Here is a 15,866-nt window from a genome sequence, read left to right as displayed (position 1 = left end):
GCCACCAACAGAAGAAGGACACCTTATCAGGGGCTGCTGCATTTGTAATCTCCTTTCTGTCCTCTTCTTGAAGCTTTTGTGTGAGAAGTATGACATAGCTGGAGGACCATAATAAGGGTGAGCACAAGAAACATATGTCAGGGGGAATGGAAGTGCAAGGTTTGGATTTTGTGCCAGAATTTCCATTTGGTGTTATTTAAAACTGCAGTTCAGGGCTCGACAGTGTGACCAGCCCTGGATGAGTGTACACTCAGTTGTTGTTCCACATATCCCAACTATTATGGAGCTGCTCCTTTAACAGGCATCTAGGGCCTGCAAAGAGACAAACAATGTTAACTTGGGACATCTCACTTCATGCATCAGAGCTTGGATTGGGAGTCACAGCTCCTCAGAGCCATTTTGGTGCACGTTTGCCCTGACTCACCTTATGGTTGGACTCAGTGATCTTAAGGTCTTTTCCATTCAGGCAGTTCTATGATTCTATGAAGACCTCATTCACTGAGACCTTCATTTGGACCTTCCACACGAGGGAAGTGGAGTTTCAGTAGCACTTTGGGCTAAAGGTTTGCTCAGTATGTCACTCTTGTAGGAACTGCTTCCACAGTTTTGGGCTGTCCCCCTGCAAAGTCCTTTGCTGCATGCACAAGATAATTCTGCTTGGCCAGAAAACGGTCAAGAGCCTGGAGTTTTATAAAATGACTTTTTAACTAATCTGGTCCAAAAGCATAAGCATTGAAATGCTTGAGAAACCTGGTCTAGTGGACAGTGTCCCTGCCCGTGGCTGGGGGGGTTGGAACTAGATGATATTGAAGGTCCCTTCTGATCCAAAGCATTCCAGGATTCCATGAAATGAGGCACGTAAGAGGTGATTCTGAAGACACCACAGAAACAAGTGAAATAGAAGCAGAGTATGCTGCTGGGGACAGTCCCAGGGCTGAAGAAAGCCTGGGATAATTATGTCTCAGCCCAGCAGGCTGATGCCTCCACAGCCTGGCAGGTTACTTGTTCTGTACAGAGCAGGATGGCTTGGAGCCCGCTCCCTGCTGAGAGGAGGCAGAGTGTTCTCCTGTGACAGAAGGACATGACTTGAACAGGTACGTTGCAAGACGAGTCTCTGCTCACACTCTGGGACAAGCAGGTTCTGAGAGAGTGTCCCTTTCTTTTCCAAGGTATCCCTTCCACTTTCTGAAGGCTTGATTTCAGCCAGGTCCTTGCAGAGATCCCCCATCCAGGAGGACTCACACTCGAGCCGGGTCAGGACACAGCCTGTCAGAAACACCCTGGATCAAGAGCTGAGTGTGAAGTGAGCATCCTTTAACTTTTGTGGTGGGCATGTTTTGGCTGGGCTGTTCTCTTGGTTACCCAGTGTGATGCTGTGCAGGATCCATGTTCTCAGCTGGTTTGTGTGCAAGTGGGGGCTGTTGTCCACAAGGCTTTGTTTTCAAGTTAAAAAAAGCCTGTGGAGTCGTCCCCAGAGTGCAGGGTGCCATTAGCAGGCCCTGCATCTTTGTTTTTCCAAGTGTACTTTTGAATTTTCATTTAGTTTGAAACCTCCTGGAATAAAAGTTCACTCTGAGTTACAGCTTAAGGGCAATGGCTAGGGGTGGCATGTTTTAGCCCAGGCCCATTGGGAACAAAAGCAACAAACACAAAAATTGCCTAAGAGCCTCTTCTGTGGGTGTCAGCAGCCAGTGTTCACCAAGGAGAGGACGCAGCCCTCGAGGAGCAGAGGTGGAGGAGGTGACCATCCACCACATTGTGGCCCCTTTAAATCTTTTTCTCCACTTGGCAGCTCCAATTTTTCAGTGTTGCTATAGCAAATCTCCATGGCAATGACCCTCATCAGGGAAAGGGGAGGGAAGGGGGGATTCAGAGGGGACGCATGCTCAGAGTGATTGCTGGAGCCTCTCCTGCTTGCTACAGCTTCTCCAAGGCTCTGGCACACCGGTGAGGAGAAAGAAAAGGTACTTGGCAAACTGCGCCTGGGGGACCCCAGCGAGCCCGGGGTGCGGGGTGGCAGCTCTGTGTGCGTGGGGGTTTGCACGGACATGTGGGGCTGTGCTTAGCACACCTCCCCCACGTCTGTGTGGGGAGCGAAGGGCTGGTGGTGACTGTTTCTCCTTGTTGCAGGCAGGGAAGAGCCTGAGCTGCTGCTGAGAGCCGTGGCGTGGCCGCCTGCCCGCAGCGCCATGCGTGTGGCCATCCCCTTCATCTGGCTGCTCGGCCTGCTCAGCATCAAGCTTCTGGGGGCTGCCCAGGACTCTGGCACTGTCATCCCAGCAGAAAGTACGTACCTGCCCTGGCACTCGTGCCCTCCTGCTGCACCACAGCTGGCTTGCTATCCTCCTCCTACCCCACGGCAGCCACACAGACCTCCTCTCCAGGAGAGGGTTGCATCGCCTGCTTGGCGAGGGAGCAGTGATGGATTTGTGAGGTGTCAGCAGTGCAGGTGAAAAAAATGCCTATAAACCAGCACGCAAGAAAAGGATTAGCTGTTGTTGAGGGAGAAAAAAAAATACTAAGTGCAGGCTAGAATTTTCACAGGAGCTTGTTTTAAAGCTCTGTGGTTGTAGGTCTTTTACATCTGCTTCTCAAGAGTGTCCTTCCCAGGTTTGCCACTCTCTAAACGACACCCCTGCCAGGCTGGATATTAGGAGGAAATTTCTGTTATTTCTGCTAGCTCATAAGTCTTTATGTTAGTGTTTGGAACAATAGGTCAAGTTCAACCTTCTTGTAACTGCTACAGCTAGAGGGGGGAGTTTACACAAACAGGATGTTTGTAAAGCAGATGTAGGTTTGTGAAATCCTCTTACTCTGCAAAGCTAGAAGTTAATAAATCTAACCACCTGGCTGGGGAGAGCTGGGAGCCCTTGAATTTGGATCTCTGCTCTAGCTTAGCTTCTGTCATTTTGAGCAAGTCTCTAGTTAAACTTGCTCAGCTCCAAAATGAGGCAAAAGTTTAAAGATACCAGGGGATGGAGTCAATGTTCTCAGGATGCTTTGGTGACAGCAAGTTGCAAGTAGCCACTCATTAGAAACTTAAAACATCCTCTGGGAGAAAAAAGAAAAGGAAATAATTGCACACAAACCAATCTCTAGTTCTTAGTCATGCTCACCTTGTATCACAGCATGACAACCTAAATATTTAATCCAAGACCTAATTTAGTCATTGCATTTCATCCTCCTGGAATTCCATTACTAGCTTTCAAACACATCTCTGTGTAGCTGCCTCTGCAGGATTTTAATGCTGAATTCTCTTCTTTTTCCATCCTTTTCTTTCTTTGTTTGTGCTATGTTTTGGTCTGTTCTCAACCATCCCTCATCTCTATTTTAATCTGTTTGTTTTCTAGGCATGAATTGATTTTAATAAGTTTTGTGACAAATGGTTCATTTTGTCTCCTCAAGGAGAAAATCATGCTGGAAAAATGAATTACACCATGGCCTTTCTATGTGAGCAGAGGCAAGTCAACATGTTTGGGGCAAAAAGTACATGCTGGTTTCTTCTGCTTCTGTTGTGGAAACTTCCTTTTCATCTGCAGAACAAAACTCTTGGCCAGGTTCTCTGACTCCAGTCTCAGGAGTTATCTTTTGGATATCCTCTGGCCCAGCTGAGCGCCCTGAAGAGCCCTTGAGGAAGATTCCTTCTCTTGTCTTGCTCCTGCTTGTGAGAATGAGGAATAAAGGGCAGGTCAGAGTGGTTGAGGCCAGGCTTGCTGCAGAGACATGCTGCTCTGTCCTGAGTAAGGGAGCAGTGCCACCAGTGTTTATGTCTGAGGCCAGGTCAGCAGGAAGTTTCCCAGATGATTTTTTGAGCTGTAAATTGTTTTGTGCTGCTGCAGGGGCAGAAATTTAAGGCAGCAAGGAACTCAGGATGCTTCACTTGTTGGGAAAGTGCTGCACAGCACAGAGATGTGGTGCTGAGGGCTGTGGGTTAGCACCAGCTTTGGTGGAAGTAGAGAATGGCTGGACTGCATGATCTGAAAGGGCTTTTCCAACCAAACTCTAGCACACATTGCTGACAGGAATATATGATGTACATGGACCTTCTACAGGGCAGACCAGTGTGGTGCTCCATGCTTTTCTTTGTTCCTAGGTGTGTGACATGGGACTGGGAACATGCCCTTAGCAGGATCAATCCCTCACAGACCACACAGCACTACAGCTTCTCTCTCCCACTTGGTGGGAGGAACAAGTACCTCCCGCAGCATCACAGGCAGGAGAGGGGCAGCAGTGCTCTTGTACAAGTGTGGGACGTGCAGAAGTCACAAGAGAAATGCATGAGAGTGAGTCAGAGTTCTTCCTAGCCTGGCAGAGAGACCTTGCCCTGCATGTGGCACCAGTATCTGGCTTGGTGTACCATCACCAGCTCTCCACTTGGCAATCTTTCTGCCAGCCAGGGAGCCAGGCCCAGCTTTTTATGAATAATGCTGATTAGCAGGCATTAATCATGTCCTTGCACTCCACACACAGCACTTTGCATGCACAAAAAAAAGACTGTTCAGGTCTGAAGTGATGTTACCAGTGTTTGCAGATTATTTAAATTCAGTGTAATCCACTTAAAAAAAAAATCAAATAATTTCCCTAGCTTCCTGTTGCATTTACAGCCTGGATCACCCCCTGTGAAAGCTGAAATGTGGAATGTGAAGAACAGAAGCTGGTCAGTCTGTTTCCATCAGCCAAGGTGCATGAAATACAAAGAGTAAACACCACGTGCATGTGGTGGAACATAAATTAGACTTCCACAGTGCTTTCAGTTCCAGCTTTTCACCAAGAAGCCAAGGAGCATATTTTAAGCTCTCCTCCCCCACTTCTCCACACTCACAAAGACATGCAGTCAGTCTCTGTGCTGACAGGGCCCATTTAAAGAATTATAGCTGACTCCTGATAATTCTCATTATGTTAATCCACAAACCTGTTAAGTCTCCCTATGAATGATAGTCTGTTCCCAGCTGTCATCAAGGAATTAATAGCACTCTGCTGTACTTTGCTAAGATGTGACTTAAAGTTTGGTTTCACAATTGCTTTAAGCTGCCCTAAGCCTGCTGCTGCCTCTGCCCTTCTCCTCCCCAGAACCTGTCCTCCTCTTCTTGCCCTATTTCTTGTTATTGCTGCAGAACTGGAGCATTTAGGATCTAATCTGGAGGAGGAAAACAAATAAAAATGAGTGATCCAGCTGATTAAGCAACTGCATGGTCACTCCTGTGAGCTAGGGGGACGGTGTGGGAACACAAAGCCAAGGACAGAGGGCAGGGTGGGATTGCTCCTGTTGGCAACAGCATCTTTAACCTTTGGTTAAAAACTTTGTGAAAACAGACCCTTAGATACCATTAAACTGGGGAAATGTCCACAAGCATCCTACTGAGAACACTGAGCATGAGGAGAGATGAAGCCCAGGTAGGTAGGCCATCTTACCATCTTCAGCCTGGAGGCAGGGAGTGATGGAGAGTGGCAAAGTCATAAGTGGGACAAAGGTGGTGAATATTTAATAACTGTCCCTTCCACTGCAGAAATTAGAGGCAGGAGATGAAAGCAGCAGATGTTAACTGCAGAGCAGACAGGGATGGTACTTTGTTCACTTACTGAAAGATGAGTTGTGGACCTTATTGCCACAGGGTGCTGTAGACACCAGAAGTTTATGTGGATTCAGGAAGCAGTAGGGCACATTCATGTGAGAAAAATTAATGGAGGGCTTGTCAGACATAGAAACAGCAGCCAGACCCAGCACATGCTTCAGTCTCTTGGCAGCCTAGAAGGACATTGCTAGAGGCTTATTCTTGGATCTTCCTTAAGCATCTGCTAGTGGCTGCAACTGCTGCCATAGGCTTCCTGGGAAGCCTGTTCCCGTCTCCCCACATTCCTGGAATTAGATCCCTGGCTTGATCCCTGGGTCTCCCTGAGATGCCTGCTTTGTGGGAATGGAGATGAAGCATGTGTTGGAAGGAAATACCTCCTTTAGGTCAAAGTCCCCAGCCGGTTTGCTGGGGACCAAGAAGCATTCTGGCTGCTCCCTTCCATCAGGCCCAAGCCAGAAGTCCCTGTTGACAGCAGGGTGCCAGGCACAGGGTGCTGCAGTGCTGCACAGGAGGTCCCTGGCTCTGGGCAGCTCCCCAACTGTCTTGGCAGGATGTTACAGTGTGGAGAGCTGGAATCCCCCTCCCACACTGACAACAACCAGGCTAACTCAGTTTGGAAGCAAATGCAGCTTTGTGAGAAGAAATTAAAGGTTTAGATTTAAAACCATCACACAGGAGCTTTGCACCCTCTTTGCTTTCTCAGGTGGCTGCCTGTGGACAAGGATTTTGGCACCCTCATCAACATGGTGGGGGGGTCTGTGATCAGTGTGAATTGTCCTCTCTCCCCATTCTTCCTCCAGTACTGACATTTCTTCATCTTGAAACCTCACCCTTCATTGACTCTGTGACTGAATGAAAGGGCCTGAGATCAGTGCAGGGTGACTCCTGGCCACACAGCAATGCCCAGGTCCAGCAGTGAGCCATTTTAATTGTTGTCAAGTCCTCTTCTCCTCTGCTCTGCCTTTTCCCTGCCCTGCCTCGCTCTGCACGCACACTGGCACCAGCTGCAGAGCCAGTGGGATGCTTTGCATTCCTGGCAGAGGAAAAATACAGCAGCAGGTGAAAGGAAGCAAAGACAGAGCTGGCACTGTCCCCTGCCAAGCTTCTCTGTAAGAGCTGCTGTGAAAACAGCCCTGCCTGTCTGATTCCTGAACCACTGCAAACTGCTGTTTTTGGTCTGAATGAGCCTGTGTCTGAGGAGGGGTGAGGATTGCAGTTCTGAGGGGAGAGGCTGGGGTCTGAGGGCACACAGCACCTAGCAGAATCAAGCCAGGGCTATGTTCAGAAGAGAACACACAGCAAAATCATAGAATTCTAGAACAGTTTGGTTTGGAAGGGACCTTAAAGATCATCTAGTTCCAAAAGCAGAGACAACTTCCACTAGACCAGGTTGCTCAAAGCCTTGTCCAGCCTGGTCTTGAACACCTTCTGTGTCTTTGTGGTTTTGCTGATCCTCACACATTTGCACAAGGATAGCTGCATCCCTGTGCACAGGCAGCCCAAACTCCGGGAAAAACGAGCTTTCTCCTGGCATTAGGAGTTCTCTGAGTATTCCCCTTCCACATTTCATCCCGTGACAGCGATGTCTTCCTCTGTGCTGCTTTGCAGGTCGCCCGTGCGTTGACTGCCACGCGTTTGAGTTCATGCAGAGGGCGTTGCAGGACTTGAAGAAGACAGCCTACAGCCTAGACGCTCGGGTACGTGCTGCTCCGGAGGGCTTGCACCCAGCCCTCGTCGCTGCCTGCCTGTGTGCAGCAGGCGTGACATCTCTGCTGACTCACTGCCAGGGCAGCAAATAGGATTGTGCCCAACACAGATTATTTCTCACAGGCTGGAGAGGTTCATTAGAGATAATCTAGCCTGACTCCTTGCATAACAGGCTGAAGAATTACCCCAGACAGTCCCTGCATCAAGCTGAGAAGGAAAGGAGATGGATGAAGGGAGAGGAGAACAAGAAATATGATTTACTCTTTATCTCACAGCATTGCTTCTGAGCTGTGGGCTGAGTGTTGAGTGGGCAGGAGAAGAAAGAGAACTGGAGAGCAAGAAAGTGGCAGGCAGGGCTGGCAGAGAGGAAAGGGAAGCACATATATTCATTGCTTCCTCATGGATCAATAGTCTGTGAGAAAGGGGGAAGCACATCTGCTGGGGCAGCTGGTGTAGCACACAGGGCATTTTGCAGCTGCACATGCTGGTCTTGTGCCACAGAGGTCCCCTGGACAAAAAAATGAGGGTGAGATGCCCTGATGTTAGCAGGGCACACTTATGTGGGTTCATAAATACATAGGGACTCTGACTGGGGTAGGACTTGCTCCAGTGGTTCCCATGCTGGCTGAAGTTTGGAAGGGGCAGGAGGTCCCTCATGTCTAATAATGCAGCTCTCAAGTATGTCTTGGTCTACCTCTCCTTCACTAACAGCACCATGACAATTAATGGGGACTGAAACCAGTTCATAGCCGTATCTCCCAGTTCCTTCAGATGCCCACTCAGTGCCTGTGGCCAGTGCTGTCTCTGCTGGTAGGTGAGGAGGCCTTCTTGTTCCTCTAAAGTCACACTCTGCTCAAATTGTCATTCACAGCAGGGTCAACTAAAGAGCCATAAATCAATTCTGTGCCTCAAAGGGCAATTATGTTGCTTTGTCTTTGGTTCCTTCTGACCTTGGGCAATCATGCAGGGCCCCACACGATAATGCTGGAGTGACTTTATAGCTTTCTTGTGAGCTATCAATAGCAAACTGATTAGGGCAGAGCTCTGGGTTGCATTGCAGAACTTTCCCATACTCAGTAACTGTGAAGTGTCAGAGTGGGAGCAGAGGAGCTTTACCTCCAGCAGCTGTGCTGAGCTGTGCTGCTGCACAGTGAGATTTCACCTGTGTACATCAGGTTCAGCTGAAGTTTTGTGCCTACAGATGGCATGGCAAGACCATGTGTGATCACAGCTGTGGTGGGTCTTACACTCTCACCAGGCTTTTCGTGGGAGGTTCAAGGAGGTAGTCATCTACTGGGCTGCACTGGGAAGAGTGTTGTGAATGCAACAGAGGCAGCAGAATTCCTTAATCCCACTGGCAGAGCTGTTTAGAGGTATCTCTGTTGGCTATTCTGTTTGGAAAGTGGAGTGAGAATGCAACCCACCAGAGAGCAGAGGCAGGAGATAGGTGAAGAAGCTGGTGCCAGAGCACTGCCAGGTGAGCTGCTGCTCCTCTGAGGACCTGGGCAGGCTGGGGATGCCCAGGCAGTAATTCAGAGAGCTCTCAGCATTGCAGAGCAAAGGGCAGAGGAGCAGTGCATGACCAAACCAAACATAACCAGTTACCTGGAACATCAGCCACCCTTTGACAGCTGACACAGGGTCTATCCCTGTCCAACTTTTCCTGCCTTTGGGTTGAGACTCCAGAGCCCTTTCTGGATGAGATGCTTTAGTTCAATACAAATTATTGAATGATGCAGAGATACTGAAGTGAAATGCAGTGGCCAGAGCCCTACGAATGGCACGCTGTGGCCTTCTGTGCTCTGAAAGACAGAGTCTCTGTAGCCTTACCCAACCACTGGTGCTTGGCTCACACTGACCAACTCCAGTTTCTCAAGTCTTGCACACAAATAACTTCATTCAACAACTCCTGAGTCTTGGAAGTTGTTGTTACAAGGGCAAGCCCCATGCAGGACTGTTCCTATCAGGAACTGCCTAAGCCAACAGGACCACAATTAACTTTTGTAGTTGATGCTACTCTGTCGGTCTTTCAGTTTGTAACTGAGTGCTCCCAGAGCTGCTCTTCCTGCCTGTAAATAGTCATGAGTGAGGTCTAGGCAGGGTTTGTGGTACCAGTGACAGCTTGTTTGAAATCCAATAAGCCTGTTTGATGTTAAGATGATTCTGTGACTTCTGCTGGGCTCCCAACAGTGAGAACATTCACTCATCCAAGATTTCATTCCAGGAGCAAGGAGCAGTGTTTAATAACCCCTGCTCTAAGCTGATAAGTGAGAGCAGACAAGGGAGGTGAACAAGCCCTCTTTAATGCAAAGATGGATGTCAAAAGTTGGGAGATGAAAAGGATAGAGGGCTGTGAAGGGAAGGAAGAGCAGTTCTGAAACAGCCTCTTCCTGCAAAAGCTTACTTCTGAGAACAAGAAATGAGTTAGAGGGAGTGGGAGTTGCTGGAGGACAGAAGTACTGCTGGCCAAGTAAGGCAGAGCTTGGGGGAGCTGGTCCCCATGTGGGTGCGTCCAGCTACTCCTTTGGAAACTGTGTCTTTGTAAATTAGGCCTTTGCTGTTACTAATTTGTCAGGAGATGTCATGTCAGAGAAACACCAGCAGGCCGAAGACCTTATTGTTTTACAGAGCTTGGAGATAATTTGTTAACAAGTGCTTTGCAAGCTTTAATGTTTTTTTGGTTTTTTTTTTTTTTTCCAGTGCAGATGGGAAACTTACTCATGGGGAAATTAGGCCTGGAAACATTTTTTTCCCCCACTCAAAAAGCTCTTCAAAGTCAGTTTACAAACTGCTGGAGGGACCACAGGGTGAAAACCACAGGATGTGCTCAGGAAAAAAATTCTCTTCAGTCACTGTTGCACTTGCTAATGTGAGCTGCTTGCACCAACAGCTTTATTTTGAGTCCTGCAGCAGACTCAGCTTCTGAAATGCTGGTGCCATTTGAGAAATTCAGCTTTTGTTTCTCAAAAAGTGAGACCAAGACCCACAAAATGTCGTTGTTTGATCACAACGAAATAAATGATACTGAAGATTTTTTTTTTTACCCCTGGATACAAAGAAAACAAAACAAAACCAACAACTTGGAAATGCTTTTCCACTAAGGCACTCCAAAAGCCAAGTCACTTTAAATGATGTACATAGAGAATGTATTTGAAGATTTGGATGGAGTTCTGGAGGCATGGCTCCAAATGGAGATGATAATAAGGCAACTATCAGTAAATTAAATCATGTTGAAGTAGGAGCCACAAACTTCAGTCTAGAACTAGCCTGAAAGCTTCTGAGTTTCAGACAGCGAGGTTAGACTTGTTGGATTCAAGACAGCTGGATTCAGGCCAGAGTTACTCTAGAGAGTCCCTCAGGGGTTGGTTGTGTCCCTTGGGGGTTGGTAATGGGACGAGTGCTGTTTAACATCTGTCAGCAGCATGGACAGTGGGATTGAGGTACCCCTCAGCAAGTGACACCAAGCTGTATGGTCCAGTTGACACAATGAAGGAAGGGATCCATCCAGTAGTGCTTGGACAGGCTTGAAAGTTGGGCCCAAGCCAGCCTCATGAAGTTCAACAAGGCCAAGTGCAAGGTCTGAGATGGGGGCTGATGTCAGCCTCTTAGTGTCTTTACCTTGGCCCCTTTCAAGTTTTGGGTCGCTGTCTCTTCTTTCACTCAAGGCCTCACCATTATGTATGTCTGGAAGTGCAGAAGCTAATCTCTTAGACGTTGGGAAAGTTTTCTATCAGTCAGAAAATCTAACAGAAAGAAAAACATCTCATAAAAAACAACCAGGGAATTTCCCCACTTCAGGTCCTACATCCGGGTCAGGGCAATCCCAAGTACAAATCCAGGCTGGGCGAGCAGTGGCTTGAGAGCAGCCTTGAGGTGAAGGACTTGGGGGTGTCAGTTGATGACAAACTCCCCATGAGCCAGCAATGGTCACTGGTAGCCCAGAAGGCAACCATGTGCTGGGCTGCATCCAAAGCAGTGAGAACAACAGGACAGGGAGGGGATTCTGCCCCTCTGCTCTGCTGAGACCCCACCTGCAGCACTTCTGGTGCCCCCAGCATAAAAGGGACATGGAGCTGCTGGAGTGGATCCAGAGGAGGCCACAAAGGTGATCAGAGGGCTGAAGAACCACCCTGTGGACAGGCTGAGAGAGTTGGGGTTATTCAGCTTGGAGAAAAGAAGGCTCTGGGGAGACCTTAGGGAGGCCTTACAGAACCTGAAGGGGGCTACAGGAGAGCTGGGGAGGGACCATTGACAAGGGCTTGTAGTGACAAGATGAGGGGCAGTGGATTGAAGCTGGAAGAGGACATATTTGGACTGGAGATTAGGAAGAAGTTCTTTCCAGTGAGGGTGGTGAGACACTGGAACAGGTTGCCCAGGGAGGTTGTGGATGCCCCCTCCCTGGAGGTGTTCAAGGCCAAGTTGGATGAGGCCTTCAGCAAGTTGGTCTAGTGGGGAGGTGATCCTGCCTATGGCAGGGGGTTGGAAGTGGATGATCTTGAAGTTCCCTTCCCACCCAAACCATTCTATGAACCTATGACTCTGTGAAGTAGCAATGCAACTGGGAGCACCACTGGCTCCTCAGCACTTGCTGTGTGGTGCAGTTAAATGACACAGCACCAAAGACATTGTCACCAGGAAGCTCTCAGTCACTGTGAAGGAATGAAGAGGAAGGCAGTTGAAGGTGGAATTCTTCTCAGCCTTTATAAAGGACACTTTACGAATTTTGACAGCCTACCCCCTGGAAGTTAACAGGGAAAATGAAAACAGGCTATAAAAATACTCCCCATGCCTCTCTCTTCTGAAGAGACTTATTTCATCACTTTTTCTGGATGAAAACCAGCATTAATAACTATGATTTGTTTTACTCAGCAAAGAAGCCTGGCTACAGCTGTGTGGAGGGATTAGGTCTAATCAAATCTACATACTTTTGAAGTGATAGATTAATTTCTTTGATTTCAGGTTTGGTTTGTTTGCTTTTTTTTTATTATTTTGCAGACAGACACCCTCCTCCTGAGAGCAGAAAAGAGAGCCCTGTGCGATTGCTTTCCTGCAGTACACTGAAACCAGCACTGGGATCTGGCCAGTGGACATTTCTCCAGTTTTAAAATGCTGTTCAATAAATTGCAGGGAGATACAAAAGTGCCAATTGTGCTCCACTTTCTTATCCAAGCAGGTACAACTCAGCTTTAACTTTTGCTTTGATGTGTTTGATCGTTGCTGTAGGCTGTATTGCATCTGCTGAAATGTCAACAGAAGAAACAGTGCCAAAGCCTCACTCATGGGTTTTATGCAAGGATAGAATCTCACTTTTCTGGTACTTTAAGCCAAAAGTTGTTCTTGGACTCTCAGGCCAACTCCTCAGCACATGTGAGCTGCCATAGTGCTGTGAAGGTCAGTGGAGCTAAGTTCTTTAATAGCTTTGTGGCAGACTGTATCCCTAACATGAAAAGGAAGCCACTACAAAGATGATCTAAGGGCTGGAGCACCTCTGCTACGGGGGCAGGATGAGAGAGTTGGGGTTGTTCAGCCTGGAGAAGAGAAGGCTCCAGGGAGACCTTGGAGCAGGTTTCCAGTACCTGAAGGGGGCTACAGGAGAGTCAGAGAGGAACCTTTTGACAAAGGCATGGAGTGACAGGACGAGGGTGATGGCTTCAAACTGGAAGAACCTGGATTGAGATGAGACATGAGGGAGAAATTCTTTGCCATAAGGGTGGTGAGGCACTGAAACAGGTTGCCCAGAGAAGCCTTGGAGTGTTCAAAGTCAGGCTGGATAAGGCCTTGAGCAAGCTGGTCTGGTAGGAGGTGTCCCTGCCCCCCCATGGCAGGGGGTTGGAATTGGGTGATCTTGAAGGTCCCTTCCAACCCAAACCACTCTGTGATTCTCTGATGATTCTTTGCAGTGATGCATAGTGAAACATTTACAAACAAGCAGTCGTGGCTTTATACAGAAATTAGTAGTTGTCACTGCCTGCTTGGCAGGCCAGGGAGGGTCTTTGTTCCCAATTGGTATCCACAGTCCAGTGCACAGCAAACACAGCAATCTGTATCACCATTCTAATTTCTTCAGAACCACAGAGCAACTATGATCTTTTTGGAGAGATTTATTAAGTATCTAATGTGATCAGTAACATTTGTAATCACATGAATACTGCCTGGCAATTGAACTGATTGCATCTGCCAAACTCTTCTGGAGAAGTGTCTTTCATTAAGCAAATCACAGACTGGATTGAACCACTCAAACTGGCCTCCACTGAGAGTTTTGGCAGAGAGCCTGCAGAATGCCTGCCTGTCCTGCAAGCTGTGTTTTGAGCTATTTCAGTGCTTCCAAAATGGGCCACAGCTCTTGCATGGACTTTGCACTCCATAGCAGTGCCTCACCCTGCTGCAGTCAGTGTGAGACAAGAGAGGACAAAATAATTCAGGCAGTGTAGTAGTGGTAGACAGGTTTGCTCCTTGTTGCTCTTCAGAAAAGAATCCTTCCTCGTTGTTTATTTCCTCTTTGTTTTGAGGAGGAGAGCAGAAAATGGTCTCCAGATCTGTAAGTGGAAAGTTCTTGTGGCTATTAATAATGGATTTCTCTTTTTTGTAGGGCTTAAAATACCAAAGTGTGATGACTAGGGATTTATCTGTCAGCAGGAGCATCTAGGCACAGAAACTTTCATTCAAACAGGACCATGGAAGCAGCATCAACAGCAGTGGTTTTCAAACTCAGGTTAACAATTCTTACTAATTAATGTGTCTGACTTCCTCTAAGTGGCTGATATTTGTGTCAGGCTGCTCAGTAAGTTATGATGGGACCTATCTGTAAGTTTCCAAACGGCTTCTCTCCCATTTTATCTACTGCATCAGGAAATAGAGAACTGTGACCCACTGCCAACTTATTTTGTGTGCTGTCATAATAACACAAAGGAATGTGTTGCTGTGTGCTCTGCCAAAGCTGGTTGTCAGGCATGTGGTTCTCAGCAAGGAAAAGCTTCCTTGCACCTGCATTTGAAGCAGGAAATTTGCTTTATCCTTTGTAGCATTCTAGAAAAACCCTTCACAGGTCATCAAGACCCATTCTGTATAGAAGAGAAGCAGCATGACACAGCAATACATTGCCTCTGGTAGCATTACACTCCTCTGAGCACTGCTAACTGGCTGGTAGGAATCAACAGAGGTTCTTATCACAGAGTGGAATCCTAGCATCCTTTTGGTTGGAAAAGCCCTTTGGGATCATCCAATCCAACCATTCTCTAACTCTACCAAGGCTGGTGCTAAACCATGGCCCTCAGCACCACATCTCTGCCTCTTTGAAACACCTCCAGGGATGGGGATTCAACCAGAACAGGGCAGCCTGTTCCAGTCTTTTGAGAAGCCTTTCAGAGGTTTCTTCTAATGTCCAACCTAAACCTGCCCTGGGGCAACTTGAAGCTGTTTCCTCTCCTCCTACCACTTGTAACTAGGGAGAAGAGACCAACCCCCACCTCACTCCAACCTCCTTTTCAGGTAGTTGTAGAGATCAATGAGGTCTCCCCTCACCCTCCTCTTCTCTACGCTAAACACCCCCAGTTCCCTCCACTGCTCCTCACCAGCCCTGTTCTCCAGACCCTTCATCAGCTTCATTGCCCTTCTCTGGACCTGTTCCAGCACTTCAAAGTGTTTCTTGTAGTGAGGGCCCCAAAACCTGAATGCAGTACTCCTAGCCCATATTTGCTTTTGCAGAGACGTGTTTAACACAACTCCTTTGCAAAACACCAACGTTTAGGTTCTTTCACTGTCACGTAGATTTGAACCAAAGTGATGCAGAGATTATGAGTTGGCTTTTTGCAGGAGATGGAGTTGCAGCACTGAAGCTGTGAGGTTTTCAGCATAGCTCACCTCTTTCAGGGGCCTGTGGGTTTGTATTGCTCTTGTGCATGCTTATTCTGCTGGTCTTGCAAAGTCCTGTTGGCAAGCACCGGGTTTGGGCTGTGTTTTTACCTAGAAGCTTGGTTCCTCACAGCTGAGTTTTGATTCACACAGCTTGCTGGGATCAAAAGGTGGAATGAATGACAAGTGGATGTTCTCTGAGTCCCAAAGGGAGCAGAGTGACACTGCAGCTTTATGGTTGTGATGACAGTGCTTACTCTGTGTGTACTCTTTGTCTATAATTCAGCACAATAAAAGGGCAAGATGCAGTCTTCGGTGTGCTTGCTTCCTGACTTGAAAAATGCTTATGCATTAATAAATATCTGGTCTTTAATTGGGTGGAAAATCCACAGAGAGGAAAAGAAATGTAATTCTCTTTGGAATAGGAAAACAAAGAAATCTTATATTTGGGCTAAATTTATGAATGCATTATTTGCTGAAGTATAAAAGTGAGCCTCAGTCTTATTTGAAATTGGAAGTACTGCAGTGATTTTTGTGAGCTTTTTGGAGGATCCTCTGTACTTGGTAGTTGTGATAAAGCTCCTTATAATTGTTGGATGGCATGAAGGATAAAAAATTAAGCTAGCTAGTTATCTTATTGCTCTTAAAGTAACTTAAATTCAGAACCCTCTTGATTCTCCACTTACTAGAAGAAACTGTATTTTGCAAAAGGATTGCAAGAGGCCTTACAGCAGA

At 47.4% G+C, this 15,866-nt stretch overlaps 1 protein-coding gene across 1 annotated transcript; it reads left to right on the top strand.

Annotated features, from left to right (window-relative positions):
- Positions 1 to 1,882: 1,882 nt before the first annotated feature.
- Positions 1,883 to 12,341, top strand: LOC128974730 (neuropeptide-like protein C4orf48 homolog). The gene is made up of 4 exons (XM_054391426.1): positions 1,883 to 1,947; positions 2,135 to 2,286; positions 7,182 to 7,270; positions 12,276 to 12,341. The coding sequence occupies exons 1-4, from the start codon at positions 1,883 to 1,885 to the stop codon at positions 12,339 to 12,341; spliced, it is 372 nt and encodes a 123-aa protein (XP_054247401.1).
- Positions 12,342 to 15,866: the final 3,525 nt, after the last annotated feature.

This window comes from Indicator indicator, chromosome 23 (assembly GCF_027791375.1).
Source record: "Indicator indicator isolate 239-I01 chromosome 23, UM_Iind_1.1, whole genome shotgun sequence".
Lineage (NCBI taxonomy): Eukaryota > Metazoa > Chordata > Aves > Piciformes > Indicatoridae > Indicator > Indicator indicator.
The sequence above is the reverse complement of the archived record's forward strand: the minus strand, read 5'-3'. Positions and strand labels throughout refer to the sequence as shown.

Coding starts and splice junctions, on each gene's coding strand:
- LOC128974730 (XM_054391426.1), top strand. CDS start 1,883: ATGCTCAGAGTGATTGCTGGAGCCTCTCCTGCTTGCTACAGCTTCTCC. Junction 1,948..2,134: donor TCCAAGGCTCTGGCACACCG/GTGAGGAGAAAG, acceptor TGTTGCAGGCAG/GGAAGAGCCTGAGCTGCTGC. Junction 7,271..12,275: donor CCTACAGCCTAGACGCTCGG/GTACGTGCTGCT, acceptor ATTATTTTGCAG/ACAGACACCCTCCTCCTGAG.